Here is a 26695-nt window from a genome sequence, read left to right on the forward strand (position 1 = left end):
TGGTTAAAGAGGACCTACTGGTTAAAGAAGACCTACTGGTTAAAGAGGACTCTGGACCGGACGATAAACTTGAAGATGTACTCCAGAGCCTTCATGGCCTTCAGGAGCTGCTCCGTCAGCTTTTCAGCGTTGTCCACATAGTTCTTCAGAACTTTGGTCAGCTTCCTTCAAACACAACAATATAGAGTCTGTTAAATCTGCTGTAAATGTCTTTGGTCTACTTGTGCGGAGGGTAAATAACTCACGTGTACGCCAGCGTGGCACTGAAATGCTTTCGAATGTAGGTCTCCAGGACAGGGTTAAAGTGTTGGAACTTTCTGTCAGCTATAAGCCCAATTATGAACACCTGTCAGAGAACAGAGACATATCCGTTAGAATGTAAACCACATCGCTCATAATGGAGAGCAGGAAAAAAAAAACTGCCTGTCTTAATCAATATGCAGAGATTGGGAAATTAAACCAGATTGCATTCGAGCAGAAAACCGATATACCCCACGATGTTAAGACGATTCTGTCAAATACTCTTGTCACCTCTATGGCCACAAACACTTGATTTAATACATGGCAAAGGCTCATTTCTTTTGGCCGTCCACGTGCTCGATTCTGTAAATAAAATAAGACCTTTAATGGTTTTAACAAGCAACGTGAACAAAATGCTACCCTGGCCCTACAAATTCATGCAGATCAATGCAGCGGTGATGCCACATAAGATGCAGTGTGTCTGTAACCGATGAGCCCGGCTCCTATTTATTTACAAACAATAGGGAATAATTTGTGAGCTACAATATACACATTTTCTATTGTTTTAGCTCTGTAACGTAGCACATTGGGATGTAAAAATGAGACAATGACTGAGGTTATAGTACGGACTTTGGTGTTGGAGAGAGTCAAACTGCAGGAACTGCAACTATATGGTATCATATCACTTGATTTAAAAGTCAAGTCCCCGATTCACTGTTATATTTCAAACCTAGTGTACTTGAGGTGCAGAGCCAGAGCAACAAAAAGTATGTTAATGTACAAATACTTGTGGACTGCACTGCCATGTTGTGTCAACAGAGATGCAGGAAGGTGTCCCAGTTGAGGCATTTTACTGTGAGGCGGACCACACACACACACACACACACACACACACACACACACACACACACACACACACACACACACACACACACACACACACACACACACACACCACCTTCTTTTTTGAACATTAAAAATGTGTGTGGTCAAAAGTGACTCTTGGCGGCACAGGTAAGTCATGCTCAAACACACAGCATATAGAAAAGACTATTAAATTCTTCCCATCATACTTTGTTTTTCTGCTCTCTCTCCCGAAAACAAAAAACAAATGGATTTGTTACCCTGGTGGTTTAGAGCTACAGCTTAAAGCAGGAAACACAAACAGGTTTTGTTGGTAAATCAAAAGGGCCAACACGCAGAGCAAAGGCGCCTGTCAAGAGAGGTGTTTAGCATATGAAAGATTTGACAACATATTATATTTGCGTCTGAGCTGCGAATGCGTTGACGTGTTTATTCCCACTGACAAAGAACCTCTCCCGGTGTGAATTCCGCTCCGCTGTTTCTCCCCGTCTGCTCCTTTGCTTACCAAGGCATCGAACACCAAAGTATCAAAAGTGTCACTGTCAGAGTTCTCCATCATGATGTTGAAGAGAGCATCCAGGGTGTCTTGCAGAAACTAGAATGACAGAGGCACAAAGCGTGTTACGGCAGGCACAACAATAAAAACATGGACAATGGAAGTCGACCGGGCTTCACTGGCAAAGTGCCAGAACTGCTTTCACTGCTCTTTCAAATCAAACGGAGTCAAATTGGAAAGCTCTTTCCTCTTTTAGGGAGTACATTTAAAGTGATAAACGACCTCGGGCCCAGTAAATTACCTGTCGTACGAGACATAAAAACCCTAATAACAGAGTAAGAGACACGGAAATACATGATAGCAGTCAAACCAAGCACCTATGCGGGACGTGAACACTATATTGGGCAGAGAGTGGAAGCAGAACATCTGCAGCAGGGGGCTCTAACACCAACACTCGGTGAACAAATGCATCCTTATAGAGCCGGGCGATTCGGTTCAAATCCTTCTAATATTGCTTCAATGCTGACATCAAGTTACAACAAAACAGATGTTCAGTGCAATAAATTGTTAATCTTAACAAACTCATTTGTCGTTTGTTATCATGAACGCAAACGTGTTTAATGTGAGCCCATAAAGCCGAACTATAACTATATGGCAGGTTGAACCTGCTCTGACAGGGCTATGCGCTGCCCTTTAACAGCTGTTTAACATGAGCCAGTACACTGCTGTGAAGACAGTAAGAATTTCCCCGTCGGCGGTACCTCCAGAAACGCCGACGCCAAGAGGCGCCGTGACGAGGTTAGAGCGCGACGCAACCTCACAAAGGCCAGACGGCGCGACGGAGACAAGGAAGGAGTGACCTGTTCACTTAATATCAGTAGAAAATAAAAAAAAATGATGATAAAAACACAACTGATAACCCTCTTAAACACCCCCCCTGTGATTCATCTCTGATCTAATCCGTATGTATCGTATCTAATAAACAGCATACGCCCATAGCGATGTACATACCCTGTTGATAAATCGTCTCTTAAATGCCACGCTGAAAGAGTTATGTAATTGCAGCCTCGGAGAGCTTTTGGAGAGATTGAGTGCTTAATGCGCTGGTAATAATAATCACACCCCTGTGGTTTAATGAACCGGTCCAGCTGTGGTTGACACATCTATCTGGCCTGATCAAAACTGTCTGGGTGAAGGACTTCCTCCGATACGCTGCAATCTGACAGGCCCCCCTACCGGCCCGCGCTAAACTTTTATCTGGAGACTGATTTATTCTTCCGCCCCCACGCTGAGCAATTCAAGGGCCTGCGTACAGCGTGTGACAGCGGGTCATCTCCTGCCCTTCACCACACTCTGTGTGTGTGTGTGTGTGTGTGTGTGTGTGTGTGTGTGTGTGTGTGTGTGTGTGCACGGCGCTCTGTGCTTCTCTCCTTAGCAACCCGTTCCCTCCGACAGTGAAGTCATTTGTGAAACTGCTGCCAAGAAGCTGTAACCTTCAGGAACACTGAGGGTTGCGACTGCCTTTGTTTTAATGTCGCCAGCTGTTGAGGTCTATATTTTTTTATTTGCTTTGTTAACCTGGTGGGAGGAGGATGTATTTCCAAGGATACAACAGTTATAAAAAAAAAAAAAGACGGTGTGTTAAGACCGTTCGTTTTTTGGCTCCTGCTCTGAACGCACCAGAGTTTTGCGACTCATCGTTAAAACAAAGACGTGCAGCCGGGCGCATTGCGCGGCGACTTTCGGCCCATCTCACCTTGACGACCTCGCCGCCTTCCACCTTCATCAGCTGACGAAGGTTCTGCTGCAGCAGGCTGGTGTTGGAGCGCCACTTCAGCAGGCCGAGCAAGTCCACTGAAACAAACAAACAAGCAAAAAAGAAAAGAAAAAAAGAAGCCATTACCACAAAAGCGCAGCGTGATGCTCGCCCTGCCAATGGTAACGCGGCGTGAAGAGAGATCGAGAGGCAGCGAGAAATGACAATTACGGTTGAACATTTTGACTTTAATGAGTGTTGTGGGGCCATTTGTTTGAGATGTCACAAGTCGGTTAGTGAATTTCCTAAACGCGGCGTAAGTCGTTCTATTAGATCTCTTCCTTTAATCATGGGAAAATTAATTTAGTCACGAGAGGACGAGTCGCGGCGCGATTAACCACGCTCAAGGGAGCGCTCGTTCAGACCACCTTTGGCAGATTAGCAAATTGGGAGTCTCAAAATGTGCATTTGTCAGATTAAACCAAGTCAGATCTTTTTTTTAAAGTTAAAAGACATTGGCTAAATAAATCGATTAATCGACCGATCGACTAACCAGCGCAGGTATAGCGGATTCATGGTGTTCATTAGCCACGCCTGCGTAGAAAAAGCAGCTCAACTTCTCCCCTCTTTCTCCTCGCCATGCCTGATCGGCTATCGGAGAGCCCCCCCCCCCCCCCCCCCCCCCCCCCATCTAAAATACCCAGGGATCCCCACTCCCCAAAGGATATATGTGTTTGTAGGCTTAGCCGCTCAGAGAGACAAATGTAAGGAGAATAAATCATCATCCGGGGGAACTGCTGCTAGAGGTCACGCCGTCTGCAGCACATGGGACAGTGAGGCAGGGTGTGTGTGTGTGTGTGTGTGTGTGTGTGTGTGTGTGTGTGTGTGTGTGTGTGTGTGTGTGTGTGTGTGTATGTGTGTGAGATGTGGTCTGCGACAAACAACATCTTGCTTGAGAACGGACGTCTTTGTAGGCAGCCGAATTTAAAAAGCTACAGAAGTGGCAGATGGAGAGCTGTGGAATAATCAATTCCGGGAGAGTAGGTTACATCGTCACCGAACAACTAAAATGCAAAAGACTTCCTATTAGCATTCAAATGTTTGTTTTCCGTACAAGCGCCTGATTTTTAACAAGCAAACAGAACCACTAAGTAGTCGTAACAGCGTGTTCTTTTTCCTTCTTTAATAGTTACAGCCTTGGATTTGGTTTAAAAGTGCAAGGCAGATTTTAAACATATTTTTACACAGTATAAATATTACTTCTCTCTCCTATCTCTTAATACAACATGTTTCACCAGGTCCACTCCCAGCTCTGCCGCCATTAGATCTGTTCTTCTCCTTCCAGCGTTCGTTTAGTGAAGCACACTGCAAATACCCGGGGACGAGCCAGCAGCCACTTCACACGAGCTCCCAGCGCTGGGAGACCGCATGCATAAATCTAGCTTAATTAATAATTTAAAAAAAAATTAAAAAAAATCTGAGTGTTTCATCTCAGATGTGGGGATCAGGGATGAGGTGTCATGTGTACGAAGCAAGCAGTCTGTTGCGAGGGGGCATTCAAAGGACTGTTGGAATGGAACGAGAGCACGACTGTTGAGCATGTTGAATGATATAAAAGACGTATCGGTTTAGAAGTGTCCATCAGCTATTTGTCCAGGCTACAAGCTCGTTGCAAGCAATACAGTTAAAGCTAGGCAAACAAACATTTATCAAAGAGGGCGAACATTTTTTATTTAAAATATCTAAACGTGAAAAAGAAACGAATTGACAGCAACGTCTCCTCTCTTCTGTTCTCCTCTAAACAGCTTGTCGGTGTTCTGTGCGACTCTTATCACAGCATGTTCCCTTTAACGTTATCTTATCTTCAATATCACAATCCAAATCAAAGCCGTGATGACGCTGACTACTCTTTACCAGCGCAGAGCAACGTTCTTGGTGGAGAACAGAGATCAAAAACTGGTTTGTAATTCAGGATTTCAAATTCCTACGTCTGTTAAAAGTTATTCAAAAATCGTAAAAATCAATCGTCAAGCATCCCTTCGGTCGTCGATATGTACGCTCCGATCGCCGAGAAGGGGTGTCGAAAATAGAAGACGATGAATCAGAATAGAAGGAAACAGAAAGGAAGTGAGTGAGTGAGTGAGTGAGTGAGTGAGTGAGTGAGTGAGTGAGTGAAGGTTTCAAAAGAGCCTCTAGGTTTTAATAAAGCAGACACAGTCAGAGAGAGAGATTGGCTCTGCATTGATTTATTAAAAGAACTCAAACCTTTTCCTAGAGCTTTGGCGTGGGATGACATCCCTTGGGAGACATGCATGCATGCACGCGCACACACACACACACACACACACACACACACACACACACACACACACACACACACACACGCCTCTCTGTTTAATCAAACTCGGTGTGCAGTGCCGACGAGGCGTCCTGATCCCCAAGCGCCTACTGGGGCCTTGCAAATTAGCACCGCAAAGTGCCAGGTAAATATCAGCAGAGGAGCCGCTCTACCGGACTGAATCTTCTCACCAGGAGACGGAGACACACACACACACACACACACACACACACACACACACACACACACACACACACACAGTCTGCTGCCAGTCTATCTCACACAGGGAAAAAGGGAAAGTGTAGAAAGGATATGCAAAGTGGACGATGGGGAGAGGAAGTGGTGATTGATTGCTTCTTGTTAAATACTGTACATCGACAGTTGAGACAAGGGCGTGAGCTCCTGACGTCCCTAGCTACTGTAACCGGAGTGGGCGGGTTCTGCTCCTGTAACTGTAGCTGCTGACGTCACCGCCCACCGAGCCGAGTAGGAGGCCACACACACACACACACACACACACACACACACACTCACACACACACACACACACACACACGACTGTATTTAAATGACAGTTTATACCGCAGACTAAACTTAAATCACAAAAACCGTAGCAACGCACAACGTCCTCCTCTTTCACGCAGTAGAACGTATTATACGCAGCAACAAAAGTCTCCCCTCGAATAGATCTAACCAAGGCCTGCTCCGGGTTCTGCAGCGACCTCATTTCTGTGGCTTTATGAGTGTTTATTGTGCACCTTATCTGGGCCACGTCTACGAATGCAACAATGAAAAATCGACCTTTTTCCTCCTAATTCAAGTCTCTATTGGACCGCGATTTTCCACAAGGTCACATCAGGGCTCTGAGTCAGTATGTGGCTGGTTAGAGAGAAGATGTTGTACTGAAGAAGATTGCTGCAGACAACTGTTCCTCTTGCACCAAAGCCACCGTCAGGTGAAAATCCCAGCGTTTCCAGAAGATCAACAACCGTGTCGGTATTTCAATATTACAAGGAGGTCCTGAGACGGAAGTCACATCGCGGAGGTTCCACCCCTCGTATACTTTGTCTCTCATATTCGCATTAGACAACCAAAACAAAGCGGCGCCTCTGTTTACGGATGTCCTCGCTTTGTACAGTTAATTGCTTGGATCTAGGAGAGCAGAAAACACGTTGCTAAAAGGAAGGAAAAGGGAGCAACGATCACACGATCAGAGAGTTGTAATTCTTGTTGTAAACATGAATTGTGGTGAACGCATTAAACCACTGGATTAACTTTGACCTATTGTGTTTGCCCTAATGTGAACGCATAGTTTTCCGTGCAGCGAGAGATCGTCATAAACATTTTGGGTGTGGTTTGGACAGTCCGGCTGAACATTAAAGCGATGTTGTCACGTTGTAATAAGCAGTTATCCTTTAATACAATTTAAAATCTTTAAGAGAGGACTTTAAGTGGATTTAATAACCCACAAGTTGCCGATCTTCTCTGGCCTTACTTTACTCTGCGATACCCCCTGTTCCTGAAGGGAGGATTTAAATATTCAAATATTCAAAAAGGATTATATCATATACTACAAAAAGACTGCAAAAGACCTCGGCCGCACAAAGCATCAATTTGCTTCGAAGTTCAAGCGTATCCTTTGTCGGACTATTTCAAATGAGCTCCGTGTTGCCATGAACAAAAACATAAGAGCACGATGAATTTTGTATTCAAACAGGTTGTTGTTGCTTTAGGCGAGCGAAAAACAATTCATTTCAATTCGAGTCAAAGCCGGCCTGCGGCGACTCCGTCCCTTCTTCCTTCTCACCCTCTTGCAGGCTGTGGCCAAAAAAGCACAGAGAGGAATGAGGAAGCTTTCAATTTAGGCTCTAATTAAAATGGTGACTCAGTCCTGCATACCAAAAAAGAAAAGAACAAGGAAGCAAGCGCAGAGGAAAGCCACGCAGACGTTTAGGATGGCTCCGTTTAGAGGAACTGTGAAATCAGAGCTAGGAGCAGCAGACCGGCTTTTCACACAATGCGCAACGTGAACACAGTGTGCAAATACCAACACGTCCGAGAGGGTTTACAGTAATGTCTGTCGGGATTTGTAAACGTGTATAAAAGGCTGGGGGGAAACAAAAGAGGCCAAAATCCTTAATCCCTTTACCACGGGGCAGAGATGGGGACTTCCTTAGCTTAATAAGCGTAGATCTTCGCAGCACCCCGGGAAATTAACTCCGCCAGACTGACAACAGTAAACAGAGCAGAGATGGACTGACTGACACCGACTCTTTAGGAGGGAGTTATGTAAGAGAAAGTAGGTCAGGAGGAGAGAAAAAATAAATAAATAAAAAGATAGAGACAACCCTTGGGGCGAGGGCAAACGTCCACCATGTGAAGACAAGGGTGGAAGGAGCTCGGGACGGCAGGGGTCCCCGAGTCCCACTTTGAGTGATATATGGTTAGCGCGCACGGATGATCCGTCCTTCAAAGTCAGAAGCTGTGGCCCAAAGCTGGTTTCAAACATCCAGGGTCTACTCGGCTAAACTACATTGAAAAAGAAATATGTTTTTCGTCAGCGAGAGCTCTTTCTACAAGTACAGATGAAGACGATAACTGCCGTTTCTCCGTCTGCAAACAAGCAAACGTTTACAGGTTGTTGTTAGGACAAGTTACCGTTTGTGTTTCTTTTATACCTGGACAGATAAGGAGGGCGTCTTCAGAAAAAGACAAGACGAAAGAAAGAGACAAACTATGCAAATGCAGAGTGTGAAGCATAGAAGCTGTTACCGTTCTGTGTGAGCTTGGTGGAGCAGACCAGCGTGGAGATCTGGAAGGAGTCCTTGCTGATGGAACAGTTGCCCAGGTTCTGGGAGTTTTTCCCCGTGGTGGAGTAGCCCTTCTCCTCCAGCTCCATCTTTGTGGCGGGAAGGCTCAAGTACAGAGAGGAGTCCTCCAACTTCTTCGCTTCGGCCTGGTTCATCCAGGAAAAGACGAGTGAAATATCCGTGTCTCCTAGCTCTTTTATGCTAGTTTCTATGCTTTAAAGGATGTTTCATTGCTAGCTGTTGCATGTGAGAGTTCTTTGCTAAACTTTGACTGATAATGCAAAAAACATAAAGACAAATCTAATTGGGAGAATTGTTCCTACGTCAACTTTTTTCAATTAAGATAAATGGGCACGGTAAAGGTGTCGTTATACGAGGGATTTTAATTGGAAAGTAATTTCATTTCACTGCGGGGGTGGATGAGTACCAACCACGCAACTCTCCACAGAAGACAAAGAAGCTATTATTACGCCAACTCCTAATGAGACAGGCCAATTTTTCAACTCGGACTCATATCTGTGGTCACGAGGCGCCGGCTCGGCGGATACATCCGACGGGGTTATTATGGGCTACATCGCATTTACCTTGTACACGATGAGGTCGTGCTCGCCGTCCCTCAGAGTCGTGCCGTCGTACCTCATCAACTTCACGAAAGACAGAGCGAATATCTTCTCCGATTTGTCTTTGGCTGCGGGAGGAAGAAAAGAAACGGGAAAAAGGGAGATTATACATTCCTTTCCTGTTTATTTAAAAATGTGTACTTTTGCTTTTTGTGAATATTTGCGAACTAATACTCCCAATCATGTCGTATGTGTTCACATGAAAGTGGGAGGTGCAATGATAGAAATTATTAAATTACAAGCCAATAAAAGCAGCGTCTGAGCGATCACAACCACGATTGATGTGATCATAAACATGTGATTTTTTTTTTAACACGTCTCTCTCGATGGCTTATTACTGCTGTTGAAGCCACAAGGTTTTGGACTGAGATTCCCCCGTGTGTCCACCTCCTCTTAGCATATGAATGAACACTTGCACCTGATCTCAGGGCTGCAGCGGCGAACGGTTTGTGTAATCCATCTCGGGGGCGAAGAAAAAGACGCTCGTTGCTCGTGTGTGCGCATACGACGGCGTTTCCAACGGTTGAGGGCAAGCGCTGCATAAACAAGGCTCGAGAGTTATGACTTTGTTCTGTAACCGGGCGTCTGGAGAGGGCCGGCATATATCATCATCGCGGATCAACAAGCTCGGATTTACGTGCGGGGAGACGTGATTCATCGAAGTATCTCTCGCATTCCATCTGCATAAATCCCCTCATTGGTTTGCTGCCTGCAGCCTCGCCGGTGAATAATTGCTGGGCTGGCTTTAGAGGAACCACTGGAGAGAAAACGCCGTACGCATGCCACCCAGTTGAGAAATCAAAAAATGTATTAGCGACTTCCTACGGAGAGCAGAAACACATTTTTTTGGAGCGGGTAAAAAGTGTCACTTTCAGGACAGAGATACCTTCTTTTTTTTTTCAGCCAATCAAAGTCAAGTTTGTTGGGAAGTTCTGCAGACTTCCCCCCTCTCTAAGGTGGCCTGTCAGTTCAGATTGATGTTGTGTGTACTGTGCCACAGTTTTAAAAGAGACTACCCACTAACACCGGCTCACCCAGGCGGTATAGCACAATGACGGATGAAACGGAAGCGAAAAGACGGCGGTGATCTCTTCCAGCCACGGCGGCATCTGCAATATCAGTCGTCGGTCTGACGAGGCCTGACAATGCTGGAGAGGTAGTCAGATAAAAAAACGGCCTGATTCTGAACCGGGGGGGGGGGGGGGGGGGGGGTTGAGAGGTACCGAGCACACGAGCTCTCGTTGTGGCCTCGATTGAGCAGCTCTGTCGCTCCAAAAAGTTCAGCGCACGCTAGAAGCTGCGGAGGAAGCGGGACGGACACAAAGCGGACGGCGGCAGAGGCGGACGACTGAAAGGACTTCTTTAACGGAGCATCTCTGCTTTTCTGCAAGCAGTCTTCACACGTAGAGAGATGAATGCCTCCCTGCTTCCTGGAAAAGTGCTTTGCTGGGAGAATGCAGACAGTATATATTTGAAGGTACAGTGATATCTGCATTTAAAGAGTAATATCACGGAGGAACTAATTACACAATAGGTGACGAGTCAGGGTTTGCGTTTATCGTTTTTTTTCCCCGGTTTTCGGTAACAACCCCTTCACTACACATCGATATGAAAAGCGTGACACGTGGTGATGGACAGGATACATGTTGTATCAGTTCATCTACCGGTACTTGGGATCAAAATGGAGAAGCTAAAATCCAGCCGAGTGGTGTATGCAACAGATGCTAGACCAGAAATCGAAAAAGGCCACTCACACCAAGTGGCTTGACGCCCGCACAGATGCAGCCAATCAGAAACTTGGAAGCTAGATTCATGTGTACAGGGATATGAATGACCAGGTGTTCCTATGATGGGATACAAGTGTTAACACTCTCGCTGACAGGGAAATAAAAGGGATACACCACGTACAAAAATATATATATATATATATATATATATATATAATCCAGCCAATACATGTTTCCAACACATCCCCTCTATTGTCAATTGTCAGGGACAAGTTAAAGTTTGGCAGCATCAGCATCCCCCTCCCGTCCCAGAGTCACTTGAGGTGAGCCAGTTTCTAAAGCAACCATTACAGCAGGATAACAGCAAGTCACAGAGTTTCAAAGGCGTGCCTCGTAACAGCATTAGTCCCCGCAGAAGCAAAAGGTGCCGAGCATGACAAGAAGGCTCTCCAAGTGGATTATCAGCCAGCGACCGAGCTCCGAGACCCGGCCATTTCCTCCAAAACCACCTGCATGTCGCCGAAGAGGCGAACGGAGCTGAAGGATTTTGGAACTGGAGGATGACGGCAGCTGCAGATTGCTTTACTAAAAAAGTGAAAAGGTATACTTTCCCTCCGCCGACATCCTTTCCAGTTCCGCTTTGCCTTCCGTGCGCTACGAGCCGATTGTTTAACACACCTGTCATGGCTCCCTTTGCCCCCCACCCCCCCCCCACCGGAATCCTTTTCCCTGCACCGCTCCTGCTGCTGCTGGAGGAACGGCCTTCGCCATGTGGCAGGCAGATGGGACGGGCACAGGGCTGCCAGTACCAGGCTTCCCTTGCCCTCCACCACACCCCCAGGATTAGGAAGGGGTGATAAAAAACAGAAGGAGATACAACACTGGCTGCATTCAGCCCGACACTGGTCCCAACAAATAAACCGGGTCCCCCTCGGGCATTTTTCACATCCCCAGCTGTAGCCTCTGACAAGCCACTTCATGATGCTGCTTTGTGCATGGAGGGCAAGCTAATACCTCTGACGAATGTGACAAAAGGGTGAGCTTGGACGTATTTATCCCCGTGCAACGCATCTGCTCGGATTGGATGGCTTCCATCATTTTTTTTGTTTTTGCTGCGGATAGATTAGCAGCCAATTGCGCAGCTGTTCATCGGCAAACACCGATTACTCAAAACGCCGACATTCGTACTCACAGTCCTGCGACGAACGGTGGCGAAAGGTGAACCGCAAGTGGCTCCGGTTCACGTCCTCAATAGGGATGGCGACCTGAGATGAAGGACAGAAAGAGAGCGTCACAAAGGCACAATTCCTTCAGGACACGGGAGCAGAATGCGCCTCAAAATTTCTAGACTTTTGTACTATAGAGAAACTATTTCAAAGTAGAATGGTTTGCAAACGGAGTGAGACTAACGTCGTCCCGTTTGTCGATAGAAAATGTATATCGGGACAAACGGATCTTCCCCTGCCTCTGGGACAAAAAAAAGGAGCTAACAGCTAATGGAGCGAGACACACAGCAGGACCGAGGGTTTCTGTTCGGAGGAACATGAGGCGTTAAGCAGCGAACTGCAGCATTTACTCCCGTTCTGTAATGAAATACACTGCTGAGGTATTTGCACTTTGATAACAACAACAAAAAAAGTTTATGTGGCTGTTATTTTCCCCCACAAAGTGCTTTACATGAACTAAAACGTACAACAATAAGACACAGCAGTTCACTCAAGATATAATGTGGACTGTTTTTAAACCCATCCTGGTAATCCAGCGATCTCTATAGCGCTAGCAAAAAAAAAACATATACTTATTTATACATTTTAATGTTTAACTAGCAACTATAGATGATAGCAACATTTGGGATTTGGGGTGGTTTTCGCGGGTCGGTTCTGAAGTCTGGAGCCCTGGTTTGCGAAATGGTTACTTGTGATGTAAAGTATATGTGATTTGTAGTGAAAGAGCTACAAAATATAATCAATAACTTGTTGTTCTATACATTTCTTTTGCCGCCACCATCAACCATCCCATGCGTTCATATTCACCACTGCAGAGGGAAGGAGAGCGACGCACCTTTATCGTTTCAAACCAGCGGGACTGCTTCACTTGGTAGTAGATGACGGACTTGTACTCATTGATCCCCTCGTCTCCGGCTCCGGGGAAGATCACGCTCTAGATAGCGAGAAAGAAAAGACGACAAATCAAAGTGATCAAGCAACACCGCTGATTATACGGTTGTACTGGCAAAGCTGTAAGTTTATTCTGAGCGGCAAAATCATGACGGCGGCGTTATTAGAAGTGTCAAACCATTAGCACACCTGCAGCATGTGGAAGACTGGCGAGCACTCATTTCAGAGAATATAGTCCCCGGGGCACAAAGCTTATCTAGTAGTGGCCTTTAAAAGTCTGGGTGTAGTTAATGCATGCACACCTGCCTGTCGGCTGCCAATCTCACGACAGCATTGTGGAAATAAGAAATAAATTAGAAATTAATTATTTAAGGAGGAGCCGTGGCTCCCATGCAGTGAGGAGCGGAAGGGAAGCCAGGCGCAAAAAGGAAGCGAGACCAGCTGGTGCTGATGGAACCTGCCACGTAAATCGGTCTCCCTAGTGGGGTCCCCCGCGTTTCTACAACGGGTCAGGGTGCGTATGTAAAATACTACGCGTCCCATGGGGGGGGGTTTGGCTGGAGTGACAGCGGAGGGCACGCGTGCCTCGTTTTCTATCAATCCGCGCTCAGCCAGCGTACCTCTTTCCTCCCACTACTGCAGCTGACTCCCCGGCCATGGTGCTGCTAAAATACTTCCAACACTAATGGCTTCTGACAACCAGCAATTATGAGGAATAACAGGCCCCTCCAGCCACGCCGAGCAGATCTGGGGGGGGGGGGGGGGGTGGAGGGGCAGGTGCTAGCTGCAGCAACCCTTCCTCTTAACTAAAAGGCCAGGATTCATGACAGCCTCAGATTCTGGAGAGACGAAGAGGGGAAAGTGGTGGAGGTCTAGCCGCAGGTGAGCTGGGTTTTGTGCTAATATGTCGGGGCGATAAGTCGCTATCCAGCCTCTCTTTACGCTGCATCACAAACCCTTTTTGAGACAGAGGAAGGATGACTAAATTCAGAGGCAGAAAGAGAAGAATGAATGAGATAAGAGGGAAACATCCAGAGAGAAAGGTTTAACCTAAAGTAAACCTTGACTCAACGAGAGCAATTTCCATTTTGCTATTTTCAAGTGCCTGGTGTACGGAGGCGTCTTTATTACATTATATAAGCGACTTGATGAAAACTAAAAAACTGACCTAAGTTTTAAGGTGAATTCAAGAGAAAGTTTCTATTCTCAAAGATCACGCTGAAACAGCTTCAGACGTTAAAATGTGAAAGTGTGTCTCTCTCATCTCAGACGCGGAATTTTCCTGCATGCCAATTAAACTCCAGGAAGGAAGAGGAAGAATTAAGCCAATTAGCCCCGATCCCTGGAGAACCAAAAAATGGACGACACTGAGACGTCATGTGGATCGACGGCAGCTGCGGGGACACGCGGCCATGACACCCGTAGACGTCATCAAATGTCCCTCGATCACTGGTGACGGCCGTCACTGACTCAAATCGTATAACTGTGTTTAACAGTAATGCCGGAACTAATTATAGCACATCCAAAAAAATAATCACAATGAGGAAACCAAGCCAATGTCTGTATTGTCATGTATTTCCTGTTCCATGTGACAGAAGCCTGGATCGTCACAGCTATACTTACGTTATAATCACCACTGAGATCCTCTTACACTTCCCCACGCCTGCCGGGCCAAATCACAGACGCAGCCTCTCAATTCAAGACTAATGTGTATAATTGAGGCAGCTAAGGGTAATCGCGCTCTCCTCTGATTGGCTATTTGCGGGAGGTCTCCCCATGACCACCGGATGTCTCATACTCAATTCACTTCTCCATCATCAGTCCTTGTAGCTTACACTCCAAGCACACAGGCATGCTGAGTGCCATGACAGCAGTAGGACCCAACTCTGTTGCAAGAAATGATCAGATATACTTTAAAGCTCCCTGTGGACAAAAGCAGTACTGCTTCTAAGATTCCAGACTCCCTTGAGAGAACCTCTCATTTTACTGCGGCAGGGTCCGACAGTCTACCCTATGCAGTCCTTGTTCTGGTTTCCCCCGTGCCTCGCTTCCATCCAGAAAGTCCAGCAATTAACGGCCCGGGCCTCCAGCAGCGTGGCGTCTGTGTTGGCTCCCAGCGGGGGACCGGTGGGAGGCTGGAGGAGGAGCCAGGAGGTGTGGCGCTCTCCTCCTTCCACCGGAGCTCCACCTAATACAGGTCTAAAGAGGCAGCAAAGCTGGATTTGGGTCCGTCGGTGTGTGTGTGTGTGTGTGTGGGGGGGGGGGCTAGGTCGCTGCCGGAGGCCCCCGACTGGAGTTTGAGCTTGAAGGAGTTTCTGGGGAAAGCACACACTCACTCCTACAAAGTCCTCATGTCCCGACTCCTCTAAACCTCTCACATCCCCCCCATTAACTGATGAACTCTGCAGAACACGAGTTCAAGTCAAGCAGGGGGTGATTATAATTAAGCGTCAGAGAAAGGGGTCGACTGGTTCGAGACTCTAGATGAAACAAAGGCTGTATTAGTACATTATGACACTGATGGGTTGGAAACCGTACTCTGAGATAAAAAAAAAAAGGTCCGTGAAACATGCTCCAAGTTGCAAATTGGCAGTCGGCGCAATGATTAATGTTCAAATGGTTTTGTCCATTTTCAAGAGAAGTTCAATGCAATTAATTGGTATTAAGCTGCAAACGCGGACGCCAGACGTTCTTATCAATGCCTACAAGGTATGACTGAAATTTGAATAATTCATTGCTGACCACAAAATAAACATAATTAAATGGTCGCGGTGCTGCTGAAAACTTTCATCCCCATAAATATTTAACAAACAAATAGACAGGGGAGAAAACGATCCCTTCCACCTTCATTAGCAAAAAGTCATTATTTTTTTACCAGAAGGGAACAGCTGATTTCCCTCTCATCACTTTAAAACTACGCTGCCTATATTTCCTGTCCACATGCTCGGGTCTGTAACTGACTCCGACGATGAATTAAGTAGATTCCCGCAGCGGCGAGCCAAATGTAATGCCAGTCAACCAACCCCAAAAGCACCGATATTGCATTCTGTCATTTTTTTTTTTTTTTTTTGACAGGTAGGCAAAAGCGCGCAGTCCGGCCTGTGTGTCACGCTGCTTTATAGGAGTTCCCCGGTCAGTTAAGCAGCGTGCTGAGCTGTGTGAGATCAAAGAAAGCCCGTTAAATCACAGGCCGTCTGAGAGGGCGATCGGCTCGAGCGCTTCTGTCCAGAGTGCCGAGAATGAGCCGAACCCAGGCGAAATACCAAACCGGGTCAAGTCAACGTTCCTCAGCCGTACCTCCAGCTTCTTGCCGTCCTCGTCGTAAACGGACATGATCACCTCGACGTTTTTGGGCTTGGTCTTGCTCCCCTTGTCAAAATCCCCGAGAGCCAGAGTCACGTAGATGTCGTTTCGCACGTCACCTTTAGGAAACAAGCAGGTCAGATGGGAGGAAATGACTTTTAAAAAGGTTTTCCAGAGCTCATGGTTCACCCTTCTGAATACATATAACAATATTGCTGCGTAACTCACGACATCTTAGGTGGGATAAGTGCATATCTGGCACCATATACTTCTCGGGTGACTTCAGTTCATTAAATAACTAATGTCTTCATCAAACCTTGATGAAGTGTATGTCCTTGTGTCCCTAACTCACATTTCGTAAACTCTTCATTTTAATTCACTTTCTGAATGAATGATTCAGCAAATCAAATAAGTAATAAAAAAAAAAAAAAACACACCTGGCATGATGATCTCAGGAAAGCCCATCTTGCGAGCCACAGCTGTGGATCGGTCCACCAGGTGAGGGAAGTCCTTCCTTATCTGATGGATGTCTCCAGGAAGCAGCTTCAGAGTTACCCACAGGCCTGGTGATGAATTCAAACGTGAAAGAGGTGAGGGGCCCGAGATAACGTCGGGAGAAGACAACGTGAGAGCAAACCGCCCCGGGAACACACCGGAGAGAGATTTATCCTCGCTTCCCGCCGCCAGAGCGACATCCAACGGCTGTAGGGCGAGACGCTAAATAAAAGCTACCCTCAGGGACGCGATTAGGAGAGAAAGATCACGACTGCAAAATCTATATCTGGGGACATCGAGGAGTTGTGAAAAAGCACAACAACATATTCAAATCATGTGTTGAGCCTTGATGATTGATGCTGGTTTGACATCTACAATACCACCTGGATGTGAGCACATTTGAACTCAGACTTAAAAAGTCACACAGAGCGAAAAGTGCAACTTCTGAGCTCCAATACTGGGAAAACAAATACTCCAAAACAAACACTTTGTGCCCAAATAATAATGAAAAACAAAATACAATTATTTTCTTTTTCTACTGCCAAATTTATAATAACGTCTGCAGTGCCTCGGACTGAGTCTTTAGGCCCTTTCTATTTTAATATGAGAATAAGCGACACTTATTGTAGGATATTTAAAATCAGTGCAGTTATTCCCAGACTTATATAATTGGTCTTGGAAAGACCTGACAGTGCAAAGCTTGAGAAGAAACCTCTGTGGCTCTGAATAATTCTGAAACAACGGGCCTTCAGGGGGGCTTTTCACGGGTCATATTTCCTAACAATTTAACACCAGTGGCAGCCCCGCTTTTCTCCCCGTTTGGGAGTAAAGCTTCTTTTCTGCAGACACTGCACAGAGCGCCAGCTTCAGCTCTGTAACCACACACACACACACACACACACACACACACACACACACACACTCACTCACTTTTAAATGTGCTCTCAGGATAAACAAAGCAGCGTAGGCACATACCTCTTAACGAGACTGAAAATGACCCCCGAAAAAAGAAAAAGGGGTGGGGTGAGGTGGGGGGGGGGGGGGGCAATTAAAGAAGTCATCCTGTAGCGTGTGCCCCCTTCACAGGCCACCAAAGTGAACCCCCGAGGCTTTACAGGACCCATATTGTTATGAGTGACACATCCCTCAGTAGCCGAGCTGGAAGCCTTTTGATACGCGAGCGTGACCGAAAACAGCTGCTCCGCTGCTCTCCCCAGTGTGGGTCGGAGCAGATCTGACATTTATCCAAGTACATCTTCATAGGGCATGACAATACCGTGGAGGCTGTCGTGTTGTTGTTGTCCCCCCCCTCCTCCCCTCCTCCCCTCCTCCCCTCCACCCTCCCGGCACAAATCCCTTAGATGGCTAAATGTTGTTCTTCTAACCACAGATGTCAACTCACGGATAACTTCAGATCCAGTCTTTGCTGAGGACTCACCAGCTTAATTAACAGCTGGATTACTTACATCCTGTAGTCATGGTGATGGGGGCAACTATTTATAGTGCGAGCAGTGATTCACGGTGCGAGCTCTCGACAAAGAATTATGTTCTTATTAGCGAGATGAACAGTTTCAACTCCCTGCCAGCAAATTGGGGTTAATGGTACTTTGTATGAACACATCTAAAATGGAAGTATTGCAGATAATGACAGCGGTACAGTAAGATGTTGCGTAGGTTAAATATAATATTAACCTGAATTAGAATCCCTTCTTGTAAGGATTTGGAAATATTTAGAGGAGATGAAAGATGAATACAGAACTTTTTTTTTTGTTCTCCATAGATAATAGGCGCAATGCTGTTAAAAATAAATGTCAATATCAAGAGTAACCAAATAAAGGCTGGAGGAACGAACACGCTCACAACTACAAACGTGTTTGTTCTAATAACAAAAAAATGTGTCCAAGGTATCTCAGATTCCTGTAAAAGGCAAAATATGCCAAAACACAGATTTATAGAATTAAAAACAAGATCGCATCAGTGTTCTGAGTGTGTGGCTTCCCCCTTCTTAAAGGGAATCTTTGGTATTTTTCAAGAGACTAATGAGGACAACAATTAGTAAAATTGGTCCAGTACACGGAGCCGCTAAGCAGGCTGCATTGTAATCGCTCGGGGCGACTCCTCGCCATCAATTTACCCTCAAATAAAAGTGCTCGTTTTTGCCTCCGACAAGCTCCGATTGTTAAGCGGGTTAGGGTTAGGACCCTTCAGAGAAATAAAACAGTTTTTGCTTTACCTTTCGCTTGATCCTGTCTCTTGGTTATTATTGTGTCATGGGACTTCATGTAAATGAATGAGAGGAGAAGAGTGCCGGTGTTGTCAGAGTTTGTTTTGTGTTGGGAGTACAGAAAGCGTGGCTAAGTTCATGCGACTGACATATTATTGTCAGACACTCAATATAACAATCGGAGCCGGTCAGCGGCAGAAACGAGCACTTCAGTGGACGTACACCGACGGTGAGACGTCGCTCCCAGCAGCCCTCCCCTCTCAACACCGGGCCAACATCTGTTGCGGCATGAGTAGGACCTGGTTCTGGAGTCTGAACCTTGCACTGTACCTTGGCCCTTGTGGTTGACTTCTTTGGCGGTGATAACTTTGTTGATGACCGTCTGCAGGAAGTCGTTCTCCCCTGCCACCCTGGGTGAAAAACGGGAGATGTTCAGCTGCTTGTGGCGAATGGCGTCATCCAACGCCAGCCTGCAGTATGCACACGACAGGCAAACACCGCAGAGGAGGAGGAGGAGGAAGAGAAGGAGGAGGAGGAGGAGGAGGAGGAGGAGGAGGAAGAAGAGCGGGGCAAAAGAGCCACAAGGTGATGGTGTTGAGGAGGGAGAGGGGGATGAAAGAGAGACGGGGAGACAGAAGAGCGATGCGAATACCGTGACAGACACAAAGCCGCTTGTTAGCAGTTAGCAGGGAGGCAGGATGGGCGATGGAAGAAACACACAGAGAAATCATCGTTTAGGAAATGATGCCCCGTCAGCGTTTATAGTGCCACTGGAGCAGTGGGAAGCTTGACCCGTAACCCCCATCCGACACTAACATTCCCGCTCTGCTTCAGTGAGAGAGCAAATGTAAAATATAGCATTTTTTTTTTTTTTTGTCCTCCGTGGGGCTTCAACTGTAGATAATACCAAAGTGATTGAGCAGAGTGACGTACAGAGCATAAGGAAGTAAGCAGGTGTGATCTGGGAACAAATGTGCGGCAGCTGTGAGAGGGCTGTGTGCAGTAGGCGGGGACGCCATCTGCAGTAGAGAGGAGGACTGTAAACAAGCAGAAGAAGTAGAGCATGGAGGAGAAGACAGCGGCGATGGCAGCATGGAGGAGGCCGTCCAAAAAAAGGATCTCTGTCAATCAGGCCGTCTTCAGGGCCTCCAAAAAAAAAAAACGATCCGAGCAAGGAAGTAGAGTGACGAGGGACAGGAGAGGTTTGTACATTCACGGGACAAAACATTGTAGGACAACAGGAAGAAGGCAGGTTCTCCCTCAAATGCATTTTTCTGAATGTATGTTAACAGAAGAGTTGGACACAGTGGGACATCGATGAGGTATTCAGGGCATGGTGGACAGAGGAATCTGGTTTTCAGATTCTCGATTATTTTTTACTTTTACTTTACTTTTAAATTGATTAAAAAAATGGGTATTTGATTTTCCCCAGATTCCAAGATGCTGGCTTCATCTAACTAACAGCAACCATACAAAGCAAGGAGAAGGACAAAATCCCCACAATCGAGAAGCTTCAATGTTTGCATCAAATGGCTGAAATGATTAGTCAATTGTTAGTCAATTGATTTCTGTCAATCAGCTGATTGATCATTTCAGCACGACGGCAACTTTTGCTACGAATGCATTATCTAAATGAAAGTTGGTTTGATTCCAGACGACATGCCGGAGATGAGACTCAAAATGAAGGAGCGTCCGGGACAAAAGGAGAACAACAAACTATTTCAGCAAGAGTTCGATCTATCTAGTCCAATACTGGACTAGTTTGGATGCCAGGAGTCTATCCAAATTACATTACCGCGTCATACCGCCGCTAAATGGAAAAACGCACGCCGTAATGGGACGTGGAACTGCCGTTTCAAAAACTCCATCAGTCAAAAATGTAGTGGCGTATATTCACACTTGGACTTGGCCTCGTAGAACCTGTTCTCCTCCTCACGCTGGAAGGCTCTAATTTCCGTGATTTATGCTCACAGATAAAACTGTTAAGTGAGGTGATCTGCCAGCTAAACTGCCTGAATCTGAAGCCTTTCCAATTACGCAGGAAATCACGTTAAGGAAAAGGTTACCCCGGCTCTGTACGCAGTCCTACGAGAATGGCAGCAGTTAATGAGATTGCCTTTAATTGAGTCAGCGGAGAATAGGGGAGCGTGTCTTAAAACCTTTGCTAATCAGGTGTCAAGACTTAAAAAAAAAAAAAAGAGTTAATGAACTACTACGTCTCTTGACGTACTGTACATACTCAAAGTAATGTCAATAAGTGTAAACGCATAACTATTTTATGCGACATTATCCCAAGCTTAAAAGGAACTCGATGCCCCCTTCATGTGTGAATGTGATTTTTTGTATTTTTTTTCGCTGCTCACTTACGGCTGAAATGGGATAAAGTGCTGCTTGTCTTCGTCGTCCATTTTGCCCGTTATGATGTCAGTGACATCCATTACTGTGGAAAAACAAGGAGACGGGGGTTAAAACATTCCGAGGGCATGTAGAGTATAGCGTGGCTGTGAAAGAGACGCATCGGGGGGGGGGGGGTGAAAGCAGCGGGTGTTGGCTCTTCTTCATGAGCACCAATTAAGGCAGATGCAGAGCTACGAGACGCATTTATTAATGTGCAAATGTGAAGGACGGTTTGAAGAGTAGCTTAACGGTGCCCAGACCATCTTGTTTCGTTGACCTCCGGTGTTTTAACGTCTCACCCAGTGATGTCACAGTTGGGGGCGTGGTTACACCTATGACCACGCCCAACCGCTGCTGGCTGTGATTGACTGAACAAAGGCTTGAACACTTTCAACCAGAGAGGGCGGCGGCGAAACTCTTCAGCTTCAGTCCGCTGTTAAGTAGGGATGGCAATTTAGATTTTTCGGCAGAAGAGCTCCGCAGAGGGCAGATTGATTGGACGTGAAAGCCGGGAGATGAGGTTTGTGGGCAAGTGCCCAACATCCTGTTCCAACAAGATTCTCTGGCACTCCGTACGCTGGTCTAACACAAGCCTGACGACCCGCCTTGTGTGTGTGTGTGTGTGTGTGTGTGTGTGTGTGACGGTGAGGGCCCCTAAAGACCCAATCCAAGTCCCCCGTGTCTCAAAGTTCTGGTGAACAAGTTTCGCCCCAAAAGGTAGCAACAACTTGTTTAGAGTGGACCAGCTTTTCCCATTTTAGTGGGGTGATGTAGCACCAAACACACAACGCATAAACACTTTTTTTTAACACAAATTCAGGGGTTGAATTTAACCGAAAAATGAACTTTTACCGGAATGCGTTTCCAAAAACAGGAAACGCATTCTTGAATCGGCTCCAGCTGAATTGGCTGAGAGAGACGGAGCAAATACCCACAGTGACTGGAGCTGGTTTGACAGCACCTTTACTCTAGATTACCGTACAGGCCAGATGTCAGCCACATAAAGCCCGTGATAACGGCGTCTTAAAAAGAGTAAATCTCAAAAAATAATCAGGCTTTCCGTCATGCCGCGCACTGTGGCAATGACGACGACGTCTAGAGATAAGCAGTCATGAATCAGGCTGTCATTTACCTTCTCTTCAAGTGGCAGTGGGGGGGGGGGGGGGGGGAAAGACACTGAAAGAGGGGGTATCATTTACTCTGCTGGAGAACTGCGGGCAAAACGCCAATTTAATTAGTTTACACCTGGCAGCTTGCCAACGGGAGATAAATCAAACTCTAATTCGTCTTTCCACTTCAGCTAGATATCTGTGAATTTGTGCCCGAATACATTTACTCATCTGGGCAAAAAAAGACTTTTAAGTTTCCTAGTGCCTCCGATCTCATAACAACTACGAAGTTCAGAGATAATCAGTGTTTTTTTTTTTAAAAAGGTGACCGCCGACGACAGCGACACAACTCGTACTTTGCAGCTCTCTTTTTCTTTTTTTTTTTTTTGGAAGAACGGGTCTTCGCCGTTGTCTCCGTGTCGACTGCTTTACCTGCCACTCCGAAGGGTCTCCTCAGTCCCGCCGTCAGCTTCTTGGTGTTGTTGTCTCTTAGCTCCATGCGCCCCACTCGGACGATCTGACACACAAAGCTGATCTTCTCTCTCTTCAGGTCTTCACTGCCCAAGTCCTGAGGCGGGGGGGGAAGAAGAAAAGTTAGGACATTACAATCCGGTTGTATATTTGCCCCTTTTTTTTTTTTCCCCCCAGGCAACAGCAACGCTATAGGGTGCACAACTGATCGATTAAGGCCACCTTCTTGGGTGAAGATGAGGAAACTTTTCATCACAAATTGCTTCAGCAACATCTGCGATTGCGTCCACGGATCCATTTGCTGTGGGCGATGCTAGCAAAGTGCTCCCAGTGGGTGAACGCTGCCCCTTCTGCCCTTGGGCTCCCATTAGACAGAGGTGACTGCCTTGGTAAATACATACGGCGAGCCAAGCTCTTTCTGAGAGAGAGCTTAACAAATACAAGCTCTGCAAACAGGCTCCCACATGCCTCATGACATGGCTGAATAAACAGAGGACTACCACAGGCGAGTGTGCGCACACACACACACACACACACACACACACACACACACACACACACACACACACACACACAGAAACACAGTGACACACAAACAGGCAAACGCACTCACCGTGAAGACGGCCCGCAGATTGTGAAGCTGCTCTATGTCTTTCACCAGACCTGAACTTGACCATTTCACCAGGTAGTTTTCACTGTGGAGGGAGACATCACAGACAAGAAGCACGGACCGTCACAACAATCCGTCCCGGCGTTGAGACGTCGACGACGCGGTGAAAGCTGCGGAAGCTTGGATTTGAATCCAGACACAGAGAAACATTCCGCAACCGAGCTGCTCTACTTGGGATAATTTGCTGACACGATCCTATAAACAACAGCAAAGCCAGACTGCACTTGTTCTGGTCGTGTGTGTGTGTGTGTGGTTGTGAGTGAGTTTCCAAGTGTCTGTCAGTGTTTGTACTGGGGCTGTATCGAATCCTTTGCAGAATCTTTTATTTATTTATTTTTGCATGTCTATTCATTCAGTTTAAACCCAGTATTTCTGCACAGTTGCAGTAAAGATTAGGTTAAACTAATATTATCAATATCATAAGTGGGGATGCTACTGTAGGATTACATTCCAGTGGTGGCTGGTTAGGATTGTTTCCCCAACTCCAAATATGTTTCAATAACTTCAAAGAAAAAGATGATGAACGTAATCATTTTCAAAATTCCCAGCATGTATTTATCGGACGAAAATATTCTGCTTCAATCCATATTTGTTGGCATTTAGCCTTTCTCAAACTGTTTGCTCTTCCACACACACACACACACACACACACACACACACACACACACACACCAGTATTAACGAGGAGGGCTAACAGCGATCCAACAGCGCCATTTTTATTTAGTTTTTCAGGACGAGGAGATCATAAAATAACAGATATTAGAAGCAAACTTCAATAGAAGCTTTGAATGTTAGAGAAAATGACATTCGATACAGCCCCTGCTTTGTACCGAGTAAGTACATCAAAACCAATCATTATCTGCTCCATACGGGGCATCAGTTTCAGTCTTGTGTATATGAAGGGAACATCTAAAACCCATCATCGCTCAATATAAAAATACCAACTGTGTTCGAGCTGTCACGATTGCTATGAATAGAATCTCGACAGTCAAATACAGAGCGAGGGTGTGTAGTTCAGACCGTGGTTCAAGGCACAAGAGCATTCATCTTTCAAATGTTCCCCTGGCAACACAGGAACTCAATTCAATTGTCAAGTGCAACAATAGAGATCAAAATTAATGTAATTGAGTGAAAGAGGGTAAAAAAAAGAGAGAGAGAGAGAGAGAGAGAGAGAGAGAGAGAGAGAGAGAGAGAGAGAGAGAGGTAAGTGAATAAGCACACATGGGTTCACCTGATGAACTTGGACTCCACCGGGTCGTAGAGCGACATGAGCACCTCTGCGTCCTCCCCGATCTTACACACCACATTCTTCAGAGTCACGAAGAGGGCAAACGACGGTGTGGAGGCGAACTTCGCTTGCCTGGTCAGATCGATATTCTGCTTCTGAGACTGTCGGGAGGGAAACGGAAATATTGCATTCAATATCTGGCATTCTTCCACGGCTTTCTGTCACATTCAGGTAGACTTTAGGCCTGTGGAGTTTAAACAATGAGCCCAGGGGGGGGGGGGGGGGGGGACCCAAGGATCCCTGTGTGGAGGTGGGGTGAGCCACTGCACACCGAATAATTGAATGTCAGCCACTGCCTCTGTGCTTTAATGAAATTTAAAAAAGAAAGATTTAAAAAAAAAAAAAAAAACCTGTTCATAAAAATCCGCTTGATCTCCAGAACTGCATCGGCAGTAAAAAAAAAAAAAAAAAAAAAAAAGGTAGACTCCTTTTGCGTGATTCCTTGGACGCCCTTCAAAAGTAAGCTGTGGGCCACATCATTAATATTTATCACGTTGACCTGGACACTCTCTTATTGCCCATGCATATGCAATAAGGACCTCTGGATGAGAAGGTCACATAAGATGAGACCGCATAACTGCAGGGCACTTGGCGTCTGACACTCCCACATACTGCCGACTGACATTCAGGTGAGGGATGCCACCGACACGCCAAGTAAAATAGACCCGGGAGTCTGGCTGGAGTTCCTGACTTTCTGAAGAAGCAGTCAAGCGTCTGTTTTGTACCAGCAGTGGCCCCGTTTTTAAAACTGAAGTTGGGCCAAAACTCCATTTTTAAAGCAGCATAATACTTTATGCCATCATGTTACCGGCTGAGGCAAACTATCTTCATTCACAGTTTAGGAAGAAGTGGGATTATTGTCGCATGTGAGCAATTGCATCTAAATGAAAGCACAGCTGACGTCATGCTGGTTTTGCAGGTATTTAGACATTAACCAAAGTTTGACCTGGTGATGGTTCTAGATAATACGTTGAGGGGTGCTCCAAAGTCAGTAGGGCCTCGGGTGTCTGTACCACATTTTACAGAAATCCGTTCGAAAATTGTGATGTTTCAGTCTGGACCGAACGACCTACATGCCATGTTTAGCGTGGCTAAACATGGCGTCCAAGAAGCAGGACCGGGTCCTTTCCTATCGTTACCTTCTCTTCTTGAATCCGGTCCTCGATTTGTTTGGAGGCCGCCTCGTGTGCTCTGAACAGGTTGACGGTGCTGGTGAGCTCTGGGTCCAGTATGTTTCCATCTTTGTCTCTGACCACCAGATCGAGATCCAAGTACCTAGCGTGAAAATGGCGGAGGGTCAACGAGCGGCAATACGAAAACATGCAGCAGAATACCTTAAGTTTCTTCTACTTTGCTCAACTCTTTCTTCTATGGGAGGGTGTAAACGCAGACGACGGCACGCTGCCAAGATCTAGTCGATATATATCTGCTTCTGCAGAGGCAATCCCATTTCTCTACCTGGCCAAAGGTTTAAAGTTTCATCACAGGAGGAGAATGGAGCTCCACAATTTTCATTTCTAACCGATTTTCTAGGCCCACTGCAGTCGCAGCAAGAGCTGTCATTTCATGATGGAATACAGTACGGTTTGCTGAAGCTAAATCCCTCCAGTTTGTCCTCAAGCTAAGTGATGAGCTGTCATTTTCTATTGACTGACACCGCTGACCTATTCCAACGAGAGTCGTTTTCCCGGGTAGATCTGGTGATAAAGGGATATAAGCTGTGGGGAGGCGAGGACCCAGGCTACAGAGCCTCTGAAGACGGGATCCTCA

At 46.2% G+C, this 26695-nt stretch overlaps 1 protein-coding gene across 1 annotated transcript in view; it reads right to left on the bottom strand.

Moving 5' to 3' along the window:
- The window catches only part of dock1 (dedicator of cytokinesis 1), a 161556-nt gene that overhangs the window by 114537 nt on the left and 20324 nt on the right, over positions 1-26695 (bottom strand). The window contains 16 exon segments of the mRNA XM_068736926.1: positions 37-165; positions 246-346; positions 1610-1699; positions 3357-3454; positions 8467-8650; positions 9089-9192; positions 12044-12116; positions 12913-13011; positions 16266-16390; positions 16709-16834; positions 19321-19400; positions 21358-21430; positions 22929-23064; positions 23581-23662; positions 24869-25026; positions 26065-26200. Of these exon segments, the coding sequence (XP_068593027.1) occupies positions 37-165; positions 246-346; positions 1610-1699; positions 3357-3454; positions 8467-8650; positions 9089-9192; positions 12044-12116; positions 12913-13011; positions 16266-16390; positions 16709-16834; positions 19321-19400; positions 21358-21430; positions 22929-23064; positions 23581-23662; positions 24869-25026; positions 26065-26200 (1794 nt within the window).

This window comes from Cebidichthys violaceus, unplaced genomic scaffold, assembly GCF_023349555.1.
Source record: "Cebidichthys violaceus isolate CVI_PGR_0920_01 unplaced genomic scaffold, fCebVio1.0.p SCAF_74, whole genome shotgun sequence".
Classification (NCBI taxonomy): domain Eukaryota; kingdom Metazoa; phylum Chordata; class Actinopteri; order Perciformes; family Stichaeidae; genus Cebidichthys; species Cebidichthys violaceus.